At 37.1% G+C, this 26,756-nt stretch overlaps 1 protein-coding gene across 1 annotated transcript in view; it reads left to right on the top strand.

Annotated features, from left to right (window-relative positions):
• GALNTL6 (polypeptide N-acetylgalactosaminyltransferase like 6) overlaps positions 1-26,756 on the top strand; it is a gene marked incomplete at both ends in the record, with an annotated part of 964,759 nt that overhangs the window by 326,743 nt on the left and 611,260 nt on the right. The window contains one exon of the mRNA XM_079773123.1: positions 6,379-6,487. Coding sequence (XP_079629249.1) covers positions 6,379-6,487 — 109 coding nt within the window. The remainder of the gene's footprint in view (positions 1-6,378; positions 6,488-26,756) is intronic.

Genomic DNA, 26,756 nt, shown 5'->3' with positions numbered 1-26,756 from the left:
GTCAGTGAACCCACAGAAAATTCAAGGCCCAGGCACTACTGTGAAGTTTTGGGGAGTCATTGGTTGAATAAGACCCATGTTGTCCAAGAAGCTATAGTTGATAAATTGCAAGCCTATCCAACCCCCAAGAATGGGAAAGAGGTATCAGCTTTTATAGACACTTTGGCACTTTGGAGCTTTGGAGGACCCTCCCCCTCCTGAAACAGTGCCTCCATCCCTTATATTCCCTGGGGGGGAAAAAAGGCACATGTGGAACTGGGGATCAGAGCAACAAGTCGCCTTTGAGAAGGCAAAATACAGATGAAACAGATTAAAGCTCTGGGCATCTCCCAAGTAGGGCTACCATTTGAATTAGATGTATCTGTGACTTTGGAAGCTATGGGTTGGGCTCTGGGGCAGAGATAACAGAAAGGGAGAGTACCCCTAGGATTATGGTCCCAGTTCTGGAAGGAAGTAGGAACCCAATATACCCCCATACATCAGCAGCTCCTAGCAGTGTGCACAATGCTTCTCCAGGTCGAGCCTCTCCCAAAGGAACAGCATAGTATATTAAGAACTTCCTTTCTTTTCAAGGGTGGGTTGAGAATATGTTTCATCAGCCCACCTCTGCCATGGCTCCGAAATCTCACCCTGGCTTAAGTAGCATGCTTGTTTGCAGCAGAGGAGCACCCTGTCCACCAGCCCACTGTCTCTAGACACTAGACCCATAGAGTATGTAGATATTCCAAATACTCTACCCATATACCTGTGGAAGCCCCTGTGGCCTGTAGGGAGGGAGTGGGGGAAATTCTGGCTGATAGTAGCTCTATTTCCACTCTTTCAAAACAAGTGGATCTTTTATAAGGTAGAAAGATGGACTGGCAGATACTTTTTCATTAGCAAAATAGTTGTATTGTTTCAAACTAAGATGGGTCTAGTAAGGGCAACTCAACCACACGGACTGTAGTCTCTAATCAGTCTAACACTAACACCATCCTATAAAATAAAAGCCTAATATGCAAATCGACCAAATGGCAGAATGACTGGTTGCTATGACACACACTGACCACCAGGGCCCGGACACTCAACACAGGAGCTGCCCCCAGCCCGCAGGCCCCAGGCCAGCCAAGGCGGGTGCCAGCGGGGGCCCCCTGATCGCCCTGCCGATCTCCCCACAGAGGAAGGTGACCAGCAGCAGCGGTGGGGGGTGGGGCCAGTAAGCAGGCAGCACCAGGAGGGACCCCCTCTGATAACCCCACTGGTTGCCCCACAGATCGGCCCTGATCATGGGCCAGGCCGAGGGACCCTACCCATGCACAAATGTCATGCACTGAGCCTCTGCAGCAGCCAATAGGTTGAACTCAAATTGGTTTTGCTGGTGAGCATTCTTGAGCCCAGGATGGTAATCCTTTGCACTGACAGTTGGTCTGTTCTAAAGGGATTAACCCTATGGCTTGGACAATTGGAAGCTGAGGGGCAGGTGATCATGAATAAGCCCTTGTAGGGTCAGGATATGTGGAAAAACATTTGAGTTTGCCTGCAAGAGCCTGAGGCAGTCCTCACCACCTTCCAAGTCCAGGCTCACGAGGCACTCACACCCCCGGCAATCAGGAAGCTGATGTCTTCACTCAAGTATGCACCCTAGCAAAGGAGCCTTCAGTAGATACATCAGATTTTGTGCACAGAAAGACTGGCCACTGAAGTGGCTGTGGGATGGAATGTGGCCAAGGATGCTTGATTGCCCTTGAAATGCAGTCACAAGGTAAATGTATCAACAGCATGTCTTGTGTGTTGTAAACAATGCCCAAGACAATTGCCACAGGTGTTTGAGGCCATCCACAAAATTTCCCAGCAGGTGCTGGATTGGCAAATGATTATATAGGCCCCCTCCCTCTGTGTGATGGTTCTAAATATGCCCTATTGTGTGTGAAGACTGTGTCTGCCCTAATATAAACTTTCCCTATCATTGTGTAAAACAGGCTGCCACCATTAGGGGGTAAGAGAAGCTGAGTTCCATGTTTGGATACCCTTGTGGAATAGACAGTGATTGGGGTCTCATTTCAAAGGTGCCAGACTGGGCAAAGGAACATGACATTGAATGGAGATCCCATCTCACCTATAACCAGCAAGCAACATGTTTGGTAGAAAGGAAAAATGGAATATTAAAGCAGTAGGTTAAATTACTAACAGATAAAACACCTTGTTTGGCTGGACTAAAGTGCTATCTCAGGCTTTAATACATTTGAATGATCAGCCAGCAGGGCCTGTGACCCATATTCCAGACTGGGGACCCTGCCAACACACCCAACACCTGAAAAGTACGGAAGACAAAGAGAGCCATTTCCTCTCTTATTTGTGGATCAACGAGCTGTGCTGCTGAGAACACAAGTCCCATCTTGCCCGGGGAAAGACATTATCTACTGGAATTTGCAATGGGACATCCCACAGAGATGAGTGAGTTACTTTGTACCCCTGGGTGAGAGGGAACAACTCTATCCCAATATGTCTGCTGCAAACCAGACATATTAAAATACACAGTACCTGGAGTGAAACATGCACCATTGGAGAGAGAGGAGAAGCTGGGGGTCCTAGTTGGCCCCTAATTATCTCTTCACCCAGACAGTGCTCCTCCTCCAGCCAACGTCCATGGTATACACAACCAGGTCCACTTCCTAAAGCTGCCAACCTCCTTCTCCTCAAGGCCATTTGGGCATGTTCCGTTTTCCACCTGTACAATCATTTGGCCATCCTCTTTGTGCTGCCACTGCCTCATGGACTTTATATCACACTAGAGGCCCGGTGCACGAATTTGTGCACCAGTGGGGTCCCTCAGCCTGTCCTGAGGGATCAGGGCGAAACTGGCTCTCCAACATCCCCCAAGGGATCCCAGATTGTGAGAGGGTGCAGGCCAGGCCGAGGGTCCCCACTGGTGCACAATCGGAGCTGGGGAGGGACATGGGAGGTTGGCCAGTTGGGGAGGAATTACGGGAGGGCTCCAGGGTGTTTCCAGCCTGTCTTGCTCAGGCCCAATCGGCTGGACCCCAGCAGCAAGCTAACCTACCAGTCGGAGCGTCTGCCCCCTGGTGGTCAGTGCACTTCATAGCGAGCGGTTGAGCAGCCTTAGTGTATGATTAACATACATACTTTGATTGGTTGAACAGCTGACCAGACACTCAGCATATTAGGCTTTTATTATATAGGATAGAAGTTATTATAGAATTCACCCAACAAGCCTTGAATAGTAGCCAACAGTCTATCTTTTCTGATTTCTGATTTAAATGTCTCTAATGACAAAAACTTTCCTCCAAAACAGATATCCATGGGCATGAATACTGCCTTTCAAGGAGGCACCTGTGCCATTATCTAAAGAGAATGTTTTGTGTTCATACATAATGAGTCTGCTAATGTGTCATCTTTATTAATTCATATGAGGACACAAGTAAATGCCCACCAGTCTACGTGACTTAGTAAAGCAATGATTCCAATCATGGGGCTCTTGGTAGAAAAAATTGTTACTTATTTGGGGAATTATTATCTTAATCTGTGTTTATCTTGCATGTGTCTAAAATCTTGTGGAGGCATGTGCCTCCAGTGCAGCCAGATAGCTGCCAAACGAGCCATCTCAATGCTAATAAAACACCTTGCTGACCACTCAAGGCCAATTGAGGAAGAGGGGGCGTGGAAAATTGTAAGAGCCAGTGGAGGGGTGGAATGTTGGAGGGAGCCATTAAGAGGATGTGATCACTGGTTTTCCCAGGACCTTGACCCTGGGCATTCAGAGGCTCCTCACCCCCTTTCCCTTGACCTTGGAATGTATGCCCTGCCCACCATTCCTACAATTTTTTCAAGGAGTTAGCCTTGAGAGTAAGGTTTTGTTGGACCACCCGGACTGAACACCTTACTGAACCAGTTAAAGCCTCTCTATAGGTTTAAGATTCTGGCCAGCAGGTGCTGAGACCTACTCATCTCACAGCACAGACTAAGGCAAGTCTTGTATGTAGTTGCCTTGCTTATTAAACCTGCTGCCTACCAACCTGGAGTGGTCTGTGTCTTTCGTCAGTCTCTCCCTTCCTTCTGTGTAAGGGGGCCGGTGTGCCAACTAATATGTAACCAGACAGAACTTTGCATATTTGGATTTCGCACAACTGTTTCTCCATTTCATGTCAAAACTTATTTTGAAACTATTTTAATCTGAAAGTGATGTATATAAATTGGTATTATCTAAATCAATGTGAAAGATTTTCTTATTGCTGAGTACTTACCATTGTAAATGCATGGCTGAGACAAAACATGGATTTTATATTCTAAAGTTATCTGATTATTTAAAACTTCAGCTTCATAGCTGAGTTTAATTATAAAATCAATATCAATTAGGAAAAAAATGCATGACATTTTTTTCTAGTGTTTGCTACTAATACCCCAATTGTTTTTCACATTTCCTTCTATTTTTATGTTATTCTTTTCTGTTAATTTTGTCATAGCTTTTCTTTCTTTATATCTTCCTTTAAAAAAATCTTCTTGTTTTTATATATCCCTCATTTTGCATAAAACTCATTGTTATCCTTGTATGTTTGTTTAGTCCTGTTTTTCCTGAACTCATCACTCTTATAAACAAATTCCTTTAAATATATAGGGTTTAGGTAATCTTTCCTCTGATTTTAACTACATTGATTTTCTTTATTAGCTCCATTTCATTCTTTCAAAAGTAAATGGATCCTTACAATCTATAAATATGGACTGAAGGTAGATAATTTTTATAAGCACAATAGTTGCACTATTTCGAACTAATAAGATACTTTATTTGCCTTGAAAAGGCTCATAGAATAAAATTTCCTCACTGAAATTATTCTTTAGTTTTACCTAAATGGAAACTTTAAAAAATCTTTCTTTACCTTCTTCTGTAGATATATTACTTATTTCAAACATAAACCAAATAAAAAGGAAATGATATGTAAACATGAAAACATTTATTTTATATTTTCTTGACTATTAAGACTGGTGAAAATAATATTTATTTAAAACATTTTTCTTATTACCAAAAATAAACACCATAAAAATAGTAGTTTCAGCAATGTACACAGAAATACTTTTTAATTTGACATTAGAACATATTGGGTTTTACCAAAGCATAAAACATATGTTGTGACTGCAGTTGTTGAGTGGGTGATAGTTTTCAACTGTAAGCATCGCCGGGTAGCATACTTTACCAGAAATCTAGATAGTAGGCAGTATTTACTAATTTTTAAGACCACAATTTTCATCTTAATAGAATGGGTCCAAGTTCTGACTTTGCCACTGTGGTTTAATTCAAGTTATTTCAGTTCTCTGGGCCTCAAGTTTAATAGGGAGAAAAAAATAGAGATTAGCAACCAAAAACTATCATAAAGATTGAACAATCTTCAATATACAGAGTATTTAACATAGTACCCGGCACATAGTGAGCATTCAATGAATGGTTGCTAATGTTATTATCAGGCCATTCAAATACACTTGATCAAAATTGGTGAAACCATACAAATCACAAACAAAATTCATTCCATTTCATACCAAAATTGGCAGCATTACTAGTATTTACACTTTGGGCAAGTGAAAACAATTAGGCTTTTATGCTCATGGAAGGTGATATGCTAAATTATTACTAAAGTCTCTGGATGAAATAAAATAGGAAAGGATAGATGTTGTGGTTGACACATGAAACCAGAAATAAGAATCAGAAAGGATATATGCACCCCTATGTTCATAACAGCACAATTTACAATAGCTAAGATTTGGAAACAACCTAAGTGCACATTAGCAGATGAGTGGATTAAAAAACTGTGGTACATCTACACAATGGAATACTACACTGCTATAAAAAAGAAGAAACTTTTACCATTTGCAACAGCATGAATGGAACTGGAGAGCATTATGCTAAGAGAAATAAGCCAGTCAGAGAAAGATAAATATCACATGATCTCACTCATATGTAGGATATAATGATCAACATAATTTGATGAACAAGAATAGATCCAGAGACAAATGACAGGGGAGAGGGGTTAGAAAGCAACTAATGGGCTTGTATGCATGCATATTAGCATAACCAATGGACACAGACACTAAGGTGGTCGGGGCTTGCCTGGGGTGGGAATGGCTGGGCAGGGCGGGGGGGGGGGTAAGCAGGGAAAAAGGAGACATATGTAAAACTTTAGACAATAAATTAAAAAAGAAAAGAAGCTGAAACAGGGTTTTAAAATGTATATTAATCTGGTCACTAGGAATAGCTTTCTTTCCAGTATACTTGGAAAGAACACTTATTCAACAAATATTCTTTGATTGCCTATTATGTGCCTGGCTGTGTTTACCTACCATGCAAAAGGAAATACCTCCTTTTTATGCTCTGAATACTTTCCTTTTCCACAGACATTTCCACTGGGCCTGGGAGATGGGCAATTCTATGCATGGACAGATGGTTTGAGAAGAAAAGACTGGCATGACTATGAAAGCATTCAGAAAGAGGCTATGCGCTCAGGTATGGAGTTCAGTGTAAGCCAAAGTGCTACTTCACTTACTGCAGTGTCTCATTTGTCACTGAAAGGATATCTAATTAGCATTTCTTCTGCACACAGTAAGGTATGTCTCATTGGTCAAAGCTGAAACAATTTCCAATTTCAGAGAGAAAACAAATAATAAATAGCCCTTACAATATTAACTGAAGAAGGCATTAAAGTTTTTAGAAATCTATAGTACTTGGTATTACCCAACTGCTTTTTAATAATTTCTGGGGGTATCTTCGGATTTATCAGTAAGACTTGACTTAATAGACATATATCTTGAATTAGATTGACTCATTAGGTCAGGTATGTTTAAGTGGCAATACAAAATATTAAAGGTATGGTACCAAGTTCTAGACACTGGCAGGGATTGAGGTTGGCAATACTTGGACAAACAGACAGGAAGTTAAACATAGTCAAGTAGGTCTATACATGTGTAGCCGAATTCTAGACTTAGGTGAGAGATAGAGGAAACATTTTGCTTGTTGGAAAACTTAACAGGAAAAAGAAAGATTTTCTAGAGGACTGAAAAATTAGGTTGCTGGAAACAGGGATTTAGAAGGCCATAGAAGTAGAAATTGATGAAAGTGAATAACATATAATGGGAAGGCCATATTCTATTATTTGACCAAAGGAGCTCTAGTTTTTTGTGTCTTTTTCATAGTGAGGATGTCACAGAAATAAAGCTATTGTTTGGTAAAGACATCTGAGCAACCCCGAGATGCTGCATCCCAGGTAATTAGCCACAATGTAAGGTCCTACTAGTCAATCTTCCTCATAGCTCATCCTGTCAGGAAAGCTGGAATGATGGTATTCAAACAGTTATAAAATTGTTCAGAGCTGTGAAATGTTTTGAGCTCTGAGTCAGGTGTGGATGATATAATTATAGAATTCTTTAATTTTCTTCTATCATTCCTTTCCTCAAATCATGCCCCTTCAACCTCCCCCTCCCCATCTTCATTAAAGCTGCTCTCTCTTCCCAAGGATGTTCTTCGCTTCTCAGAGACTCTTTCTATTCCAGGTTTCATTGTCTTCCCACCTTGGCCATGACCCCATGAACAATCATGAACGTGTGTTAGTTACCAGCATCCTTACTTTTGGAGCCCTCTTATTTTTTTTCTCCTTTTGCTTAATCAGCCCTATATTAATCCAACAGTCTGTCCCCCTTACTAACCACAGGATGCTGAAAATTTTTGGAGATGTTTATATAATCAAACTAACTGAAGTTGCCAAGTATGAATAATAATAATAATAATAATAATAATAATAATAGAATAAACTAATATTAATTGAATAGATGCTTTGTACTAGTGTTTTACATACAGATTTCATTTAAAACTCATAATAACTATAATAAAAAGGTTTTAAGATCTCCAGTTAGTTTAAAAAACACTAAGTCTTAAGAATATATTCATTAAATGTTATCCAAGGTCAAACAGCCAATAATTTGCAGAGCTAGATTAAAAGTCAAGTCTTATCTTGCTCATTACGTCCCACAGTCTGACCTTGAATAATATCTGGGAAACATGAAGTAATGACAAGGTCACATATGAAAGACACTCTAGGATCAGATACTGGCTTTTCCATACATGAGTTAGGTTACGTGGCAAATCAATTTTTCTGTCTTATACTCCACCATCCAGAATTGCTGTGAGGATTAAAGATAATGTGCCTTAAGTAATTGGCCAATTATTTGGACATATAAACTCAACTGATGATAACTGTCATTGTTAATTCATCAAAGTTACTTTCACTTGACCTGGTGTGCTTACCCTTTGCTTGTGTTGATGAGTTTTGGGTATAAAATTCAGAACATCACATTTATTTCCACTTCATACTACCCTTTCTGCCTCCTGTATGAACATGTCTTTTATATTTTTATTCTCATTTGAACCAAGGGAAATTGACCTCAAAGAAAATTATTAATCTAATAAGTTTTCTAAAGTGCAAATTTTCTGCAGAATTAAAAAGCTTTAAGTACTAGTATGTTATATGATTCACTGGAAGATATATGACAAGTACAATAGACTATAGTTCATCCTTCTTTAAATATTATGAAATAAACCATAAATAAAGAAGTAAACACACACAAATACACATGCAGGTACAGAGTGAAAATAATCCTCCTTGTTCTCAATATCCAGGTCCAGAAAAAGATCATTTGTGCCATTCTGTTCCCTCCAAATCTTGAAATTTTTGTTTACTCTTATTTTTCTCTCTAGTATTTTTTTCAGCCTACATATTTAGCCCTAAATAAATATGGTTGCATTTTGCCTGTGGTTGAACTTAATCTGAAAATATATGTATTCTGTATGATTTTCTTTTTACACTCAAAATTATTCTTGAGATTCATCTATGTCAATATATAGAATTCTAGTTGATTCATTGTTACTGTTCTTTTATTTTTTATAATATTCTTCTCTTCATGAACATTTGGGGAGTTCCCAGATTGTGTTTATCCTATATAATAAAACCCTAATATGCAAATCAACCAAACGGCAGAACAACCAGTTGCTATGATGTGCACTGACCACCAGGGTGCAGATACTCAGCGCAGGAGCTCAGCCAGAAACCGGGCTCATGATTGGCGAGCACAGCGGCAATGGCGGGGCATCTCCCACCTCTGAGGCAGTGCTAAGGAGCAGCGAGCCCGGCTTCTGGCTGAGTGGCACTCCCACAGGAGGAGAACCGCTCAGCCAGAAGCTGGGCTCACAGCTGCTGAGTGCAGTGGTGCTAAGGACCCCTTGAGGCATGCCCATCAGTTGGCTTAGGTCCACTCCCCACGGGGCCTAAGCCAGCAGGCAGACATCCCCCAAGGGGTCCCAGACTGTGAGAAGGCGCAGGCCATGCTGAGGGCCCCCCTCCCAGTACATGAAAGTCATGCACCAGGCCTCTAGTTATATATACACTGAGTGGCCAGATTATTATGATCTCTGAACGCATAATAATCTGGCCACTCAGTGTATATCCTATATAATAAAAGGCTAATATGCAAATTGTCCCCTCGACCAGGAGTTCGACCAGCAGGCAGGACAGCCAACCGCCCATGTTCCCTCCCCCTGGCCAGGCTGGCTGGACCCCACCCATGCACGAATTCATGCACTGGGCCTCATATATATATATATATATATATATATATATATATATATATATATACACTGAGTGGCCAGATTATTATGCATTCATAGATCATAATAATCTGGCCACTCAGTGTATATATATCCCCCTTGGGGGATGTCCGCCTGCTGGGTTAGGCTCACTGCCCACGGGGGTTCAGGCCTAAGCTGGCAGTCAGACATCCCTCTTGCAGTCTGGGACCTCTCGCTCCTTACCACCCACCGCCACTGCGCTCGCCAGCCATGAGCCCGGCTTCTGGCTGAGTGGTGCTCCCCCTGTGGGAGCACACTGACCACCAGGAGGCAGCTCCTGCATTGAGCGTCTGCCCCCTGGTGGTCAGTGCACATCATAATGACCGGTTGTTCTGCCGTTCAGTCGATTTGCATATTAGGCTTTTATTATATAGGATGTTGTTATAAGTATTCATGTACATGGTTCTAGAGTAGAGACAATTTTTTCTTAGGGTATATACTAAATAGTAGATTTTGTAAATCTAAGGAATGCACATTTCAGGTATATCATGTAGTCCATGACACACTGTTTTCCAAAGTTGGTATACTGATTTTACTGTAATCAATAACGGATGGAATTCCCACTGCTCTATATCTCTGTGAACACTTAATAGTGTCTGACTTTTCCCCCTAATTTGCTGCTACAATATAATGTCTCATTGTGACTTAAATTTTCATTTTATTAATTTTTAATATAGTTGATATTTTTTTGTGCTTCTGAGATGTTGGTGCCTTCTTTTTGGTAAAATTCCTATTTCTACTTTCAATTTTTGAATATTTTTGTCTTTCTTATTGAGCCACAAAGTGTTCTTAATTTTTTGTAAATATTATCCTTTTGTATATGGTGAAAATATCATATAACATATCTTATAGACTGGTTTTTTTTTAAATCTCTAGAAGTTCTAAATTTTGATGTAGTCAAATTTGGAAATCAATTTCATAAGGACAGGTTATGCTGATGTTCTATATTATCTTTTAAAAGCTAGCATATTTTACCTTTTACATTTAGATTTTAAATCCAACTGGTCCTCACTTTTATCTGTTGTAAGGTAGTGTTTCAATATTTATTTACTTTGCATCTCTTTAGATATGAAAATTTATCTTTTTCTTCCTCTCTCGGCAGTGTTGACTCTATTATATATTAAGTTTTTATATTTGTGTTTTTTCATTCTGTTCTTTAAGTAAAAAATCTCTGAGCTAATACCATATCTTATGTACTATATTTTTATAACAATTACTGATATCTGGTAAAGTTAATTCTATCTACTTTGCTCTTCTTCCTTGAGAATGTACTCCCATTCTTAACATTATGGATTTCTTTAAAATTTTTGATTCAGCTTATCAAATTTTAAGTCACACATCCACTGTTACACCAAATTACTTGAATTTTAGAATTGAATTGTCTTCATAAATTAGGGGGTAAGTGATACTTTGTAATATTAAACATCCATTCTTTGGTATACATTGTATTTATTTGCTGCTTATTCATTATCATTAGGGATGTTTGTAATTTTATTCTCAGACATTTTCAGTGCTGTTCCTGGAAAACTAATGTGATGTGGCTATTGCGCATGTTATTGATTTTATTTAAATTCCACCTTTTTTGTTGCTGGTTATAGAAATGTTAATTTTAAATATTGATTTGAATTCAGAAAACTTTCTAAATTCTTCTATGAATTATAATAATTTACCTATAGATTATTTTGGACTTTCAATGTAGATATCCACATTGTGACATCTACAAGTAATATCAGTGTGTTTGTTTGTTTTTCATTTGAGACATTATACTTTTAGTTCTTTTTGTTCTGATACAGCACTTGCTAGGAACTCCTGTGTAATCTTGAACAGTGGGTATTGGTAGCTACTCTAGACTTGTTATTATCCTGACAATAGCAAATTAGACACTCTCGTTAGGTTTTAGCTAATGAAATTACATTCTACCATGCTTGCTAAGCCTTCTGGATGTGGTTTGCTGAGAGTTTATGAGTTTTTATTTTATTAGAGGTTTTTATTTGTTTGCCTTTGTTGAAGTAAATATGATAAATATTATTTAATCTGTTATTTGAGTAAATTTTATTTATTTATTTTCTGCTGAAAATAAAACTTACAATTTTGGATAAAATCTGTCACTTTATTTATTACTGAATTTGGTTTCTAATATTCTGTTTGGCATTTTTAATCTTTATTCATGAGTGAATATTGGACATGAATTATTTTTTCTCATAGAGTTTTTGTCAAGTTTTGGTGATAATGCAATGAAAGCTTCATAAAATGACTTTAGTAATATCCTGTTTTCTACACTTTGTAATTACTTATGTATTATAATTATTTATTAATAATTATGCAAATCTTGTGGGTAAACTCTGTGGACTTGGGCTTTACTTATGCAAAGGTTTATAACTACTAGTTTTAAATGCTCATATTTATTAATAGATTTACTTATAATATCCTCTTAAATATCTCATGTCTACAATGCTTAAATTGATTTTTCCTTTCAAATATTGTTTATTTGCATCATTTTTCATTTTTAAAGTATGATACCAGAAAGTTATCAGTTTTATTAATCACTTCAAAAATATTTTTACCTTGTTCATTTTATCCATTGTATTTTTCTCATTGCCTCAGTCTTATACTGATATTTCTTTACTTTGAATTTCACTATTTTTTCTCAAATTTAAAAATTCTGTTTCTCTATTCTTATTAATTTTAGACTTTTCTATTACAGAATAAGCATTTAGGACTTCAAATACTCTCCAAGTACCATTTTAAGTATATCACACTGCTCTGTGACTCAGTGTTTTATATTCATTTGTTATGTTTTAGTTAGCTTATTTTGAAATGTCTGGCCTCCTTAACACTGAAACTATCTTAAACATATGAAGACCTAGAAACGACCTTCTGATGAAATCTCAATAGTCTTTATAAAATTATATTAGCATAATAAGCAGCATGCATTTTATTAAATGTCTTTGTTAGAATTTTTATTGATTAGGTTTTGTTTAGGCAGTTACATCTTTGTGGCATCCTTGGTAATTTTTGGAATATTAGGAATCTTAAATAACTTTTAAAATATGTAAGTGGTATATAGGAAAAGAAGGGGAAGGAAAGTAAAGAGGAAAAGAAGATATTGCTTCCACCATTGAGGAAATGGAGATTTATTGAATTTAAAAAAAATGGAAAAAGAGCAATTGAAGGTAGGTCCTGGGAACTTGGGTGTAGCATCAGTGTTCTTTTCAGGTACATCTGTGCCCTTACAGCTACAGTCAATCATTAGGCTTATCTTAATTTGTTAGAAGAATTCTAATATTCAAAGAAAACCAGAGTTTTTATTATTTCATAATTTTACACTTCTTTGGGGATTACTATTAACCAAACCAATTTAGCTGTGGAAGAAGCGTGTCCAAAGCATAGCAATTTAGGGTAAGGATGACTTCCTGGATGAGGCAAACAAAATTTTTAAGGAAAAAAGCATATCCTGATAGTAGAATATGATTTTCATTTTATGCAATTAATTATCTGATTTCTCTTTCTCATGATTTGCTACTAAGCCAGTCGTATTTTAGGCATTTTTCCTACCATTTCATTTCACTTAGTTAGTTTTACATCTTTTGAGAGTTTATCAACACTAGATATCAGCTTTTAACATTTTAGCTATCCTTTTGAGTTGTACTGTATCACAAAATTGATAATCATTATGCAAATCATTTCTAAAAATTGAATGGAGAGACCTGAAATATGGATTTCTTTGATATAATATGAAAGATGATGTATAAATTGATATTGATTTGTTATTCAATATACATTGGGTATTTGTTATATTGAGCAGCTAGAGCTAGCTTGCTGACATTTATCTATATATAATTTTTTTAAAAGCCAATATATTTCTGAAATAAAGATAAACTCTGTGTATGGCATTTTCCGGAACTGTGGATCTAATAAATTGCACTGGATGTTGAGAAGAAAATGCAGTTAGTTTAGGCAGCTGTGTTTTAACATGTGATATTACCTAATTCTTATAACATCATTTTCTCAGTGGTAAACACATACTTCTTAAGTCACCCACCTACAGCAGTACTGTGTGTATCATGTGCACATAGGCATGTGTGATATATGAAATCTTTAAGACCACTGATCTATAGGAAGCTCTTTTAGTTTTCAAATTTTTGTTGCTGAGTCTTTCTTTCATTCTAACTCAGAAGATTTCCACTGTGTTTATCACTACTTTTTTATTTCAATGTCGGTGAACTCAACATGTAAAGAGCTGTTTTCAACTCTTATATTTGATCTATTTCTTTGAAATAGGTTATGTCATCATATAAATTTACTCAAATCATGCATTCCACTATATGCCTCAGGAATCCTCTGAAATTATATCTAACTCTTCACTACTTCCATTTGTCCTAATTAATCACACTCATAAATGTGAATATCTATGGTTTTTATTATTTTGTAATTTTAATCATTTACTTATTCACTCATCCAACAAATACTTTTAGTCACTGTATTTTAAATACTGCACCAAACTCTGGAAGGAAAAAAAAATTGACAAAAATGAATTACAGTGGCTCATGAAAAACACGCAGCATAGTTAAAGGAACTTTATTTGTTAATGGCATGATGGCCATTTGGATCCAAGCCTTTCATCTTTCTTGTTTAAGGAAATTCAGTAGCCTCCTAACTGATCTCCTTGCCCCATATTTATCTCTTCAAAGAGCAGCCAGAGGGATCTTCTAAACATTAAAAATCAGATCACTTCACTCCTCAACTCAAATGCCTACAAAGGGTAGTCATCATATTCAAAAATAAATCCAAGCTCTGTCCATGGTTATGCAAGCCAATATAGAACTACCCCTGACACATGTATCTGTCCTCAGCTCCTACTGATTGATGTGTGGTCTCTCCACTGGCCACATGGCCCCCTTTGTTTTCCCTTCAAGCATGCTAAACATGCCCCAGGACTTTTCACTAATCTGTTCCCGTGGCCTAGAACACTTGTAATCCATATCTTCACAACTCACTCTCCCCTTCATTAAGGTTACCAGACTATCTATATATCACCTGCTTAGACATGCCTGTCAATCACCATCTTATCATACACAGTTATTGCCCCTTTCATTCAGTCTCTATCTCTTTACCCTACTTAGTTTTTAAAACAATTAACCTTCTGTCTATATCTACACACATATACATTTTTAATGAGTTAAAAATTTTGTGATTTCCTGAAATGTTATCACTTGCCCAAGGGGCCAAAGTCACACATTATCTTTAATCATTTGCATTGGGCTTTGGAGTAAAGACTCTCCTGTATTAGGAAGTAATATGAAAATCTGACCCAACATAGTTGCTATTTTTCTCTCCTAGAGATTGCATCCTAGGTCCCCTTTAAACCTCATGCTCTAAGCTACTGAGTGTTCTTACTAATTGCTGTGAATTTGCATAGCAAAACATCTAAAGGGTATGAATTAAAATGCTATTTGAGAGGTAAGAATATACTATGTTTTAAAATGATTAACAGTAGGCTTTTCTAAGTTCCTTAAACAGCTTACTTTAGTGCTGATAAGGGACCCATTTTCCTCTTAAATGTCTTTATTCTGCATAATTGAACAAGATTGTCAACCAAACAGAATGGGAAATAGAATTGTGCCCCATTTGGGAAAGACTGTAACTGCTTTGCTTTCAGAAAGTGAAAAATGGTAGTTTTGCTATAACGGCAATGGTTCTTGGTCACCTTTTATTGATGTCTCATGTCTCTTAAAAAGAGTAGCTGGCATCTTTTTCATTACTACCAACAATGAACAGTGTTTACTGTTGGTAGTTTGGTACAATTTATACATCTATGATGTTCTCTCAATAAATTTTATAATGAGATTTGTTGGGAGGTGGTCAACTTTGGGAAGTACTACCCAAATAATATTCATTATTATTCATTAGATTAAAATTAACTTTTAATGAAATATCCCCTTTGACAGTCATTGTATAATAATGAAAATGTAAAATGGAAGTGAAAAGATTATGAACATTCTGTTAGAGATGTATCATTTATATGTTTAATAATAAAACAAAATTTAGCTGAAACTGACACAAGTGACAATCTAGGGACTAATCCCTTCAGGATTACAATATAAAAAGAGCAATGTTGAAGTATCTCAGGAGATTTATGAAGCTGAAATCATTTTTTATTCAAAAGGAAGATAAAGTTAATTTTAAAAGTCAATTTACCATTTGCTGCAAAACTTAGAATACTTCTCTTTAGAAATATCAACTTCCCAGGGGCAAGTGTGCATGCGATTAATTAGCCTTATTTTCTTACTAGTAAAATGTTGTTTAATGATAGTACTTATCACATCGTTATTTTAAGTGTTAAATTATATGATTAAACTATCTGGGCTGTAGTATATGCTCAATAAACAATTATTTGTATAGTCTCATGACTATTTCTATGCCTATATGATAAGCCTATGTGGTAATAACTTGAATCACCTGTCATAATATTTTTCATGCCATCAAATCTAGCCAGTTGACACTAACTCTCCCAAACATTTTTACCAGGGAGATCATATTTACTTGGATTTCAAATACAGCTATATGTCTTTACTTAGGATTTATTATTATAAGACAAACATTTTGTTAGCATCAGACCCTAAATTGTTCCCCTCTAAGTATTATATTTATACTTTGTCATAAAGCTTTTTTTATATGATAGTTGTTGCGATTATTATCAACTCTTTTTCTGTCTATAAATGCTCCACATTTGGGAGGAATCAAATGAGTAGATAACTCTTGATCATGAAAAATTTAATGGGACATGTTCTGCTGAACAAAGATGATGCCGAAAAGATGAGAAACATGTAGTAAAGCAAAGGATTTGAATCTGAACTGATCAAGTAGACTAAAATTAAATTGACTTTATGTCTGCCATTCATTTTCCTGAAGTCTTATACCCAACTTTATTCTTCCCAGTTTTAACCATTTCATATAAAGATTTTAAGTGAGTGTGAATTGTAAATCTATATTTTCTAACAGCTTGCCACACAGAAAACTCTGATTGCCACTATATCTAATATTTATAGCTCAACATTAATGGTAATATTTCTGCTAATAGTAGCTCTGATCTTCAAACAACATCAAGTTAGATTTGCTAATTTTGCTGTGGCTTTACTTTTTAGTTGGGGTTAAAGCCATCTTGCATTTAATGTTACACAAATAGGTTTACAGTTGTGAGTACACAAAACATTATTTTTATTTCTTAATCATTGTATTATTTATTGTTATTAACCTATTTTTTGCCCACTCCTATATAAGTTTTAGAAGGAATAGTAGAACTAAAAATGGAAAATACATTTTTGATGACTTGGGACTCTGATGTCACCCTTATGATGTGAACAAAGTTTTTGCCACCTGCTAATGCTGTGATAATGAGCGTTTCCCATTATCTGGGGGACTGCAATTCACTTGAGCCCGGTTATCATTAAGGCATTGCATTTTAGTCATGATTTATGGAGATTCATATGATTATTGGAACCTTCTCCAAAATGCATATCCAGGATTGTCACAAATTTACTAGTAATGAGTTCTGGGCCACCCTGGCTCCATTGCCCAATGAGTGCTAGAGAGGAAATGTGTGTGTTTACCCACTAGGGAAGGTGGAGTGCCTGCCATACACTGATGGCAAATCTTCTAGACGCTAACTTGAAAACCATAAATGCAAGTTCAGCTTGATGCTCTTTGAGTGAGTCACAGTGGTTTCTGAGCAGCCTGCACTCCCAGTGAAAGCAATTGTGCCTTCAGATACTTTGTAGTCACAGAAACATGACATAAACGGTCTTCAGGAATACTAGAAGCTTAACAAGGCTTATTTAGTTTTAAGTAAACATATATCTCCCCCAAAATATATATTTGAAACTTGCATTATTTACAAAACATAGACATTATAACAACTGAAAAATAAGATTTTCTATATAAAGAATTTAATTTATTATAATGTTTGGTTTACTAATGTGAAGTGACCAAAGAGCAAAAGGGAATTAGTATTATCAGGCATTTAATAATGAGTTGAATTTCCATGGTGACCAACTGAGCCTTAGGGATACAAATTCATTATTGAACTAGAATGACTAAATTAACCTAATATGCATTGACCTAGTTAACAATGTAATAGAATTTGTAGTACAGACTAATTGGAATATATATATTAGTAGTAGAATCCACTCATGCATATAACAGTCTTTTGTTTCAAAGAATAACATTCATTAAGGAATAACTTTTGAAATTATAGCAAATGTATAAACAAAGACATTATTAGATTTATAGTTATTTTTAGTTCTAGTCCTGTAATAATGGCAATATTTTATGTAACAATAAAATATTTTATAAGCCTCTCACATATGCATTGCAAGTATTTTATAAATAGAACAAAGGCATTAAATGTATTAACCAAATTTGGAAAATTAGTGACGTACTTATAACAAAGACAGCATTTTTTACAAGTCGTATTATTCTTTATGTCACATCTTCTCTCATTTCATTCTTTCTATATACACAGTGGCTTAACATGATTATAGTGATTTTATTGCACATTGTCTCAGTGTTTTTCACAAAAATCCTATAAAGCAAGGACAGTCAAATATTATTAACTAAAGGCCTGGTGCACAAAATTCGTGCACTCAGGGGGTGGGGTCGCTCAGCCCGGCCTGCACCCTCTCACAGTTTGGGAGCCCTCAGAAGATGTCTGACTGACATGGGGAGCGGGCCTAAGCTGGTAGTTGGACATTTTTAGCACTGCCACAGAGGTGGGGTGGCTCCTCACCAGCCATGAGCACAGCTTCTGGCTGAGCTACACTCCCACGGGGGTGGGGGGGGGGGGAGTCGGGGGAGGGGACAGATCCTATGTTGAGAGTCTGCCCCCTGGTGGTTCAGTGCGCATCCTAGCCACGGGTTGTTCTGCCATTCAGTCAATTTGCATATTAGCTTTTTATTATAGAGGATAGTATTTGTATATAGGCTATAAAATAATATATAAAAGAATGAAACAAATTTAGAAAAGTGATTTACACATGTGTGTGTGATTTTATTCATGTGTTTTTTATACATGTGGATGTATATATTACATATATACATACCAAGTGATTATAGATTCACACACACAAATTATGTTCAAATTAATACCATGACCTTAATGAATTCTGGGAAAACCCTGTTTTTACACACTACTTATGCTTATCTCTTTATTGACTCTTCTTAGAATATTTGCCACATATAACACATGTAACCTGTACTGCCCTATGCCTCATCCACCTGTGTGTATAATAGAGACCATATGGATGGTGATGACTCAATTTTTCTGACTTCTGCTCTTTACTATATACAGACCCTGAGTCTCCTCTCTATAAAATCTTGCCATATTTCTGAGATCCTTGGAGGTCTGCAAGTTTACCAAATACTAATGTCCCTATTACTAGTATTCCTTTATTTTGGCCACTGCATTGACAATTGGTGGTTGACAGCTATTCCAGTACAGCGTCTCAGTGCCACCAGCACTGGGGTCCTATCTCTAGTGCTCCCAAAGCAGCACATCATCGTGTCCCAATCGCCTTGTCCTGCGGTTTCACAGCCCTCCACCTGATGGTTCCCTAGGGAAGTGGGTGGTGAAAATGCCTCTCTCCTCTGCTGCATTGCAGTTTGTCATCTAGGCATTAATACAACTAAATTGTAGTTCACATTCTCCCAGAGGACCTCATACAAAACAGCTCCTTCAAACAGTTCTGTCAAAAGAACTCAGCTAACCAGATGAGAAACCAGTATCAGATACATACCAACTGGCTGCGATACATACTTGTTTCTCTTTATCCATAGTTACCCTGGGAACAATGAAAATCTGTGAAAACCCTCAGGAAAATGAACTTAAACCAACAGATACATCTAGGCTGAGGTAAATCTCCGCACTAGGTAGAACCACACTCGAGCTGGGACTCTGAACCCCAGTAGATGTAGATGTAAATATAGGTTACATGATTCTTAACATTTTCCTTTCAAATATGCTCTTGTGTTAAAATGAGCGGCCATGTGTAAAATCCTTGTCAACAATATAAACCATAAATTGTATTTAACTTATTTAATCAAAATTGTAATAGTGTGGCTAGGCCAGCATGCTCAGTGGTTGATCATCGATCTATGAACCAGGAGGTCACAGTTGGATTCCTAGTTAGGTACATGCCTGTTGTGGGCTCAATCCCCATTGTAGGGCATACAGGAGGCAGCTGATGAAAGATTCTCTCTCATCATTGATGTTTCTATCTTTCTCCCTCTCCCTTCCTCTCTGAAATCAATAAAAATATATTTTAAAAAATTATAATAGAGTGAGAGTATTAATAAACTAATGTTTGAGGAATATATTCAAGTTCAGAAACAATGGAATGGAAAATGTTTCTTTAATTACTTAAAGAAGCAATGCTACCTCTTTTTAGGAAAGAGACTTGTAGTCAATTTTTTAGACAATGAACAAAATATATTTGACAAAGCACAATGCAATATTTTTTAAAAATGTAATGTATATTTTCCACAAGGATTTTGACTGTTTAAAGATGCCTTTATATAGTTCTAAATAATTCTTTAAATATGATAATGTTTTTAAAACTTTGAATATCCTATATAATAAAAGCCTAATATGCTAAATGTCCGGTCGTCCGTTCAACCAATCAAAGCGTAATATGCTAATGATATGCTAAGGCCGCTCAGCCTCTTGCTATGATGTGCACTGACCACCAGGGGGCAGACAATTTGGTAGGTTAGCTTGCTGCTGGGGTCCAGCCGATTGGGACTGAGAGAGGTGGGCCAGACACACCCTGGAGCCCTCCTGCGTCCCTCCCTGTCCCCAGTCATGTACTGGTGGGGTCCCTCAGCCTGGCCTGCACCCTCTCACAATCCGGAACCCCTTGGGGGATGTTGGAGAGCAGTTTTGGCCCGACCACACAGGCCAGGCCGAGGGACCCCACTGGTGCACAAATTCGTGTACCAGGCCTCTAGTTATTTAATATTTACTTCAAATTTAGTAAGGTGCCTTCATATTAAAAGCAATGGACACACAGATTATTTCAAACACACAGGTTATTATTTTAACAATAAACATGAAAGTGCTGAAAAGCAGAAAATACTTTCATAAGCAAACTTCGTGGACTTTAGGAGATGAAAGTTAGTCAGGTAATATTATAGCATTAGTAACTTCCCAGCATTTGTAGATGCACTGGGAAGTGCTCTTTTTTCCTGCCTAGCATGGAGCTCTCTCCTTTGCATCTTATTCAGCTTCTATTGCTTCTGTTATGCCTTTCTCTAATGACAAACTCATAGTATCCCAGGCTAAACTGCCCTAAAAGTGAGGGTGTGACTGTTTACAGCAGTGTCCTCAGTTTGGATTATCCCTCTGATACAAAACATGTATGCCTGGCTTCCTTACATGAGACAGGAAAACCTGGCGGCACGTGATTTCATGTGGTTCAGACAGCAAGTCACCGTTGAAAGCCCTTGGTCACAGTAAAATAGCAATTTGGTATAAAACACAGCAAGGCTTGCCTTTTGAATCAGTTTTGGTAATTGTTCAGATCAATAAACATAGCAGACACTCGGAGCATACTGTGTAATCTAGCGAATATTTGTGTTCTCCTGATTATTCTAAATAGCAGGTGGCTCTCCTGAAATGAAGAGATGTAGTGGCTAAGATGATGTGATGAAGGCTTGCATTAGGGTTCTCCAAGGAAACACAGCCAACAGGATGTGTACATATAGAGATGGAGAGGGATTTATTTTTAAACATTTGACTCACGTAATTGTGGAAACCTGGTAAGTCCAATTTCTGCTGGGGAAGGCGGGCCGGCTGGCTGAAGATTCACGAAATGGTTGCAGTTAGAGTCCAAAAGCAGTCGACTGGAACAATTCCTTCTTGTTTGATGGAGGCTATCTTTGCTCTAGTAAGGCCTTTAACTGATTAGATGAGGCCTACCCACATTGTGATGGGCATTCTGCTTTGACACAAAGCCCACAGTTTCATTTTGTTCCTAATATTCATGTTTTTCTCACTTTATTGGTATGTGCTAAATTATGTATGCATGAAATTATGTATATAGATATAGGTATATGTATATATATGTACATGTATATGTATAGATATAGATGATATAGAAATAGATTAGATATAGATATAGACATACATATACATATATATATATTATTTACCTATATATACTAGTACTCTTTGTCTATAAGTATCAAAATCTTTAACTATTTGTACTTTTGCCCCTTAATTCTTTCCAAGAGTTTTATCCTAAGGCAGCAGATTTTAAACTATGCTACTTACAATCTCAGTCATTCTACAGATGGTCTGTTGGACTGCTAGTAGGTTGTGTATTAGCCAGGGTTTGGGGCTATAGCAAGAGATGAGAAATTAACCCTAAATTCTTCGCCCATTCCCTGATGCCCTCCCCTTTGGCAATCATCAGCTTTTGGGGGTATCTGTAGGTCTATTTCTGTTTTGTTTTGTTTGTTTCTAGAGTCCATATATAAGTTAAATGATATGGTATTTGTCTTTCTCTGACTTATTTTACTTAACATAATACCCTCTAGGTCCACTCATGTTGTTGAAAATGGCAAGATATAGATATAGATAGATAGATAGATAGATAGATAGATAGATAGATAGATAGATATCTTTATCCATTTATCTATTGATGGATACCTCAGTTGTTTCTATATCTTGGCTATTATAAATAATGTTGCAATGAATATAGAGGTGCATATATCATTTTGCATTATTTTTTGAGGAATTGTCATACTGGTTTCCATAGTGTGTGCACCAATTTACAGTCCCACCAAGAGTGTAGGAGGGTTCCCTTTTTTCCACGTCATCACCAGCACTTGTTATTTGCTATTTTTTTAATGATAACCATCCTGAGAGGTATCAGGTCATATCTCATTGCGATTTTGATTTGCATTTCCCAGATGATTAGTGATGTTCAGCATATTTTTCATATGTCTGTTGTCCATATATATGTCCTGTTTCAAGATATATCTACTCATATCCTCCGCCCTTCTTTAACTAGATTGTTTGTGGTGGTTGTGGTTTGTTGTTTGTTTGTTTTCTTGGTGTTAAGCTGTTTAAATTTTTAAATATGTTTTGAATATTAACCTCTTATCAGATATATCATTTGTGAATATCTCCTGCCATTTTGTAGATTTTTTTTCATTTTGTTGATGATTTCCTTCATGTTTTACATGCAGAAACATTTTAATTTGACATAGTTCCATTTGTTTATTTTTCACTTTTATTGCCTTTGCCCAAGGCAACATATTAAAAAAGATATTGCTAAGACCAATGTCAAAGAATTTACTGCCTATTTTTTTTCTAGGAATTTTGTGGTTTCAGGTTTTACATTTAAATCTTTAATCCAATTTGAATTTATTTTTGCATCTGGTGTAAGAACATGCTCCAATTTCCTTTTTTACTTGTATCTCTCTCATTTCCAACACCATTTATTGAAGAGACTGACTGTACCCCATTGTATATCCTTATTTCCTTTGTCATAGGTAATATGGAAGTCCATGTCCTATATAATAAAAGCCTAATATGCTAAGTGTTCAGTCAACCAGTCAGTCATTCAACCAATCAAAGCATAATATGCTAATGATATGCTAAGGCCACTCAACCGCTTGCTAAGACATGCACTGACCACCAAGGGGCAGACACTCTGACTGGTGGGTTAGCTTGCTTCTGGAGTCGGGCTGATCAGGACTGAGCGAGAGGGGCCCAACACACCCTGGAGCCCTCCCGCAGTCCCTCTCCGCCTAGCCAACCACCTGCGTCCCTCCCTGGTCCTGATTATGCACTGGTGGGGTCCCTTGGCCTGGCCTGCACCCTCTCACAATCCAGGACCCCTTGGGGGATGTCGGAGAGCGGGTTTCAGCCAAATCCTGCAGGCCAGGCCGAGGAACCCCACGGGTGCACGGATTCATGCATCAAGCCTCTAATAATCTTATTTAAAAAATACCATCCAGAAGTATGCAGAATAATGTTTGACCAAATATCTGAGCACCTGTGCCCAGCCATGTTGCCACATAAAATTAACCATCAGGAATTAATCCTAAATGGTCCGGAAAAAGTCTCCATATTAAGCTGGAGAATCCTGAACAAGTGAAATGATTCCTTCTTGGGCACTGGGAGAGGAAAAGCCCTTAACATTGACAATTCTAGGAACAAATACCCTTCATTCTGATACCACAAGAAAGGACAGGTGATTTAATGACCTCTCACCAATTCAGGTATTGCTATTGAAAGGAATTCTATGGACAAAATAGGCATGTTTAGGGAATAAAGAGGGTCCAAGGGGGAGGAATGAATATGTGAAGGACAGAGGTATCTCTGGCCTGAGCAATTAAAGCAGTTATAAGGAGATCAAAAGCAGCCCTGACCTGGAGATGCCAAAATGCTTATCTTACTTGTACAGAGAATAAAGAAATGCCACAGGATAAGCAGGGGGAAGACATATTCACAGAGGATAAAGAAAAGTCACAGGATAGTAGGAAGAAGGAAACATATTTTCACAGAGAACAGAGGAATGCTGCAAGATAAAGGGAGAGAAAGAGGGGGGCACCATGTGAGTTTTGGCCTTTGAAACTGACACTATCTAACAAAATAACCAATGAGGAAAGCACGAGGGTCCTAAATTAATGAAAGGTCCAATTAGAAAGGGTCAGGTTTAAACAAAGAATTGCAGCATATATAAACCAGAGACAAAGGAACACGAGGCAGGTTTGTTTTTTTCCCCATTAGAGAGAGACAAAAGGTTTTTCTTATTTGGGGGCCCCTTCCCAGGGGTCCCCTTTGGGGACACCCCTGCCCAGATGGTGATTGTATATGCTTCAAATAAACTTCTACATTTTTTATTAAATAAATCTGTTAGTCCATGAATTTATTCTTCATCTTCGTCAGACAGGGACCCACAAGAAGAAATCTGTACCCCAAACCCCTCATTTCACTATCAAGAATATCATGACAGTCTTATAACAATTAATTCCAACATTTAAAGCAGATTTGCCTCCTTTATGGCTTAGGTCCCTTTGCCCACCACAATCTAGGAATGTCTTTTTTCTTCTAGTCATCTTTTAAGGCCTGGTTTAATTTCTGTCTCTCAACCTGATGCTTTGCCTGATCACTTTATTTCATGTTGATCTCTTCAATTTTCAACTTATTTGACCATCCCCATAGGGTCTACATTGTCTTACATTATTTTTAATTTAAACTATAAAATACAGTACTTTTATTGTGATCAAATAAGTAAAGCAATGCTTGCAATTTTGTTAGGAATCTGTCTTTATCATTCCAAAAATTTTATAAACTTTTATGTTCATACACAAGCCTAACTATCAAGCTTAACTTTAGAAAATTCATTTAGAAAATTTGGATATCATCAATTTCATGTTGTTTAAAAATAATATTAAGTATAACTGATCCTTTATTATTATATGATGACCCTAGTTATAATATTTAGTGGCTTTTCCATTTGTGGTACTCCTAATCTTATGCCTACAACAAAATACAAAATTCTTTCTGCCACCAACCCACTGCTTCTAATAAATTGTGACCTTTAGAAATATTATATGTCCCACACTTCATCCATTCCCCCTATGGACCTTTAGAACATTAGTAGTATGCATCCTTGGTAAGATGATATGCTATTTTAAACTCTAAATATTATTAAATTTTTCTTGAATATGTCACCTTTAAAGCTGCTTATTTAGGAAAAAATAAAGCTATGTAGTTCTCTATCTTTTTCTTTATGATGATAAGTCAACATTCTGCTAAAAATAGCTTCTATTAATTCATACAGGATCTTATATGAATTCCCACAAAAAGGAATGCAAAGTCTTGATGAGGCACCTCTTCCATTTTTCTGAAAAAAATGTCAACATGAAAACTGCAAAACTAAGAACATTTTACCCTAAAAGGAAATGGATATGCATTCCTAAGTGTAATAGAAACACAAAATATTGTGTATGATAAATTAAGTAAAAAGTGAGGATGTCTTTTACTTCACCTCTGCATTTGAAATTCAAATGATACAAAAGTAATTTTACCTTATCTGCTTCTCTGTTCTTTCTCTGTCCTGCTACAGCTTTTTCCCTCATACACACAACACAAAACCTAGAAATGTTTGCTTTTGATCACCCAGTAAAAATTTCACTTCTCCCATGAAGTATAAAGTAATGTTTCATGTGAACAATAGTTTATACCATCCTATGGAACTAAAAATAATAATAAAGTTAGAATAGAAGTAACCATAATATGAAGGGTTTAAAACCCATGTGTTGTTCAGTTCATTTTAAAACAGAAAATCATATATTTCAGAGTACACTGGTTTTCAATTCCAACAAGAGGTCAATATTATCAACTTCATAAATTATCACCAACTAGTCTTAAATTATTCAAATGGCTTAATTATCAATTCAGGTATTTTCTTAAATCAACTTCCATTTTGGACTTCCCTCCTGTCTAGGAATTTTATATTAGCAGTGATTTTGTTTATGTGCCCATATTCTTGATTGGTGTGGGGAGTTAATGATTTAATAAATAATTTAAAAATAAATTATGACAAAATTGTTTTACAACCATGAAAACATAATAGAAATTTGCTTAATTTATTTATACTAGAGGCCCGGTGCACGAAATTCGTGCACGTGTGTGTGTGTGTGTGTGTGTGTGTGTGTGTGTGTGTGTGTCTCAGCCCAACCTGCACCCTCTCCAATCTGGGACTCCTTGAGGGATGTCCGAGATCCCTTTCACAATCTAGGACTGCTGGCTCCCAACTACTCGCCTGCCTGCCTTCCTGATTGCCCCTAACCACTATGCCTGACAGCCTGATCACCCCCTAACCACTTCCCTGCCAGTCCCTGATACCCCGGTCACCCCCAAATGCCCTCCCTTGCATATTCCCTCTTTATTAGATAGGGTTTTTTTCTTTAGCATATTGGACAGTCCTGTTTTGGCTCAGCGGATGGATGAAGCATTGGCCTGCAGAATCAAGGGTCCCAGGTTCGATTCTGGTCAAGGGCATGTACCTTGGTTGGGGGCACATAC

The sequence above is a fragment of the Cnephaeus nilssonii genome, assembly GCF_951640355.1.
Source record: "Cnephaeus nilssonii genome assembly, chromosome: 5".
NCBI classification, from domain to species: Eukaryota; Metazoa; Chordata; class Mammalia; order Chiroptera; family Vespertilionidae; genus Cnephaeus; species Cnephaeus nilssonii.
The sequence above is the reverse complement of the archived record's forward strand: the minus strand, read 5'-3'. Positions and strand labels throughout refer to the sequence as shown.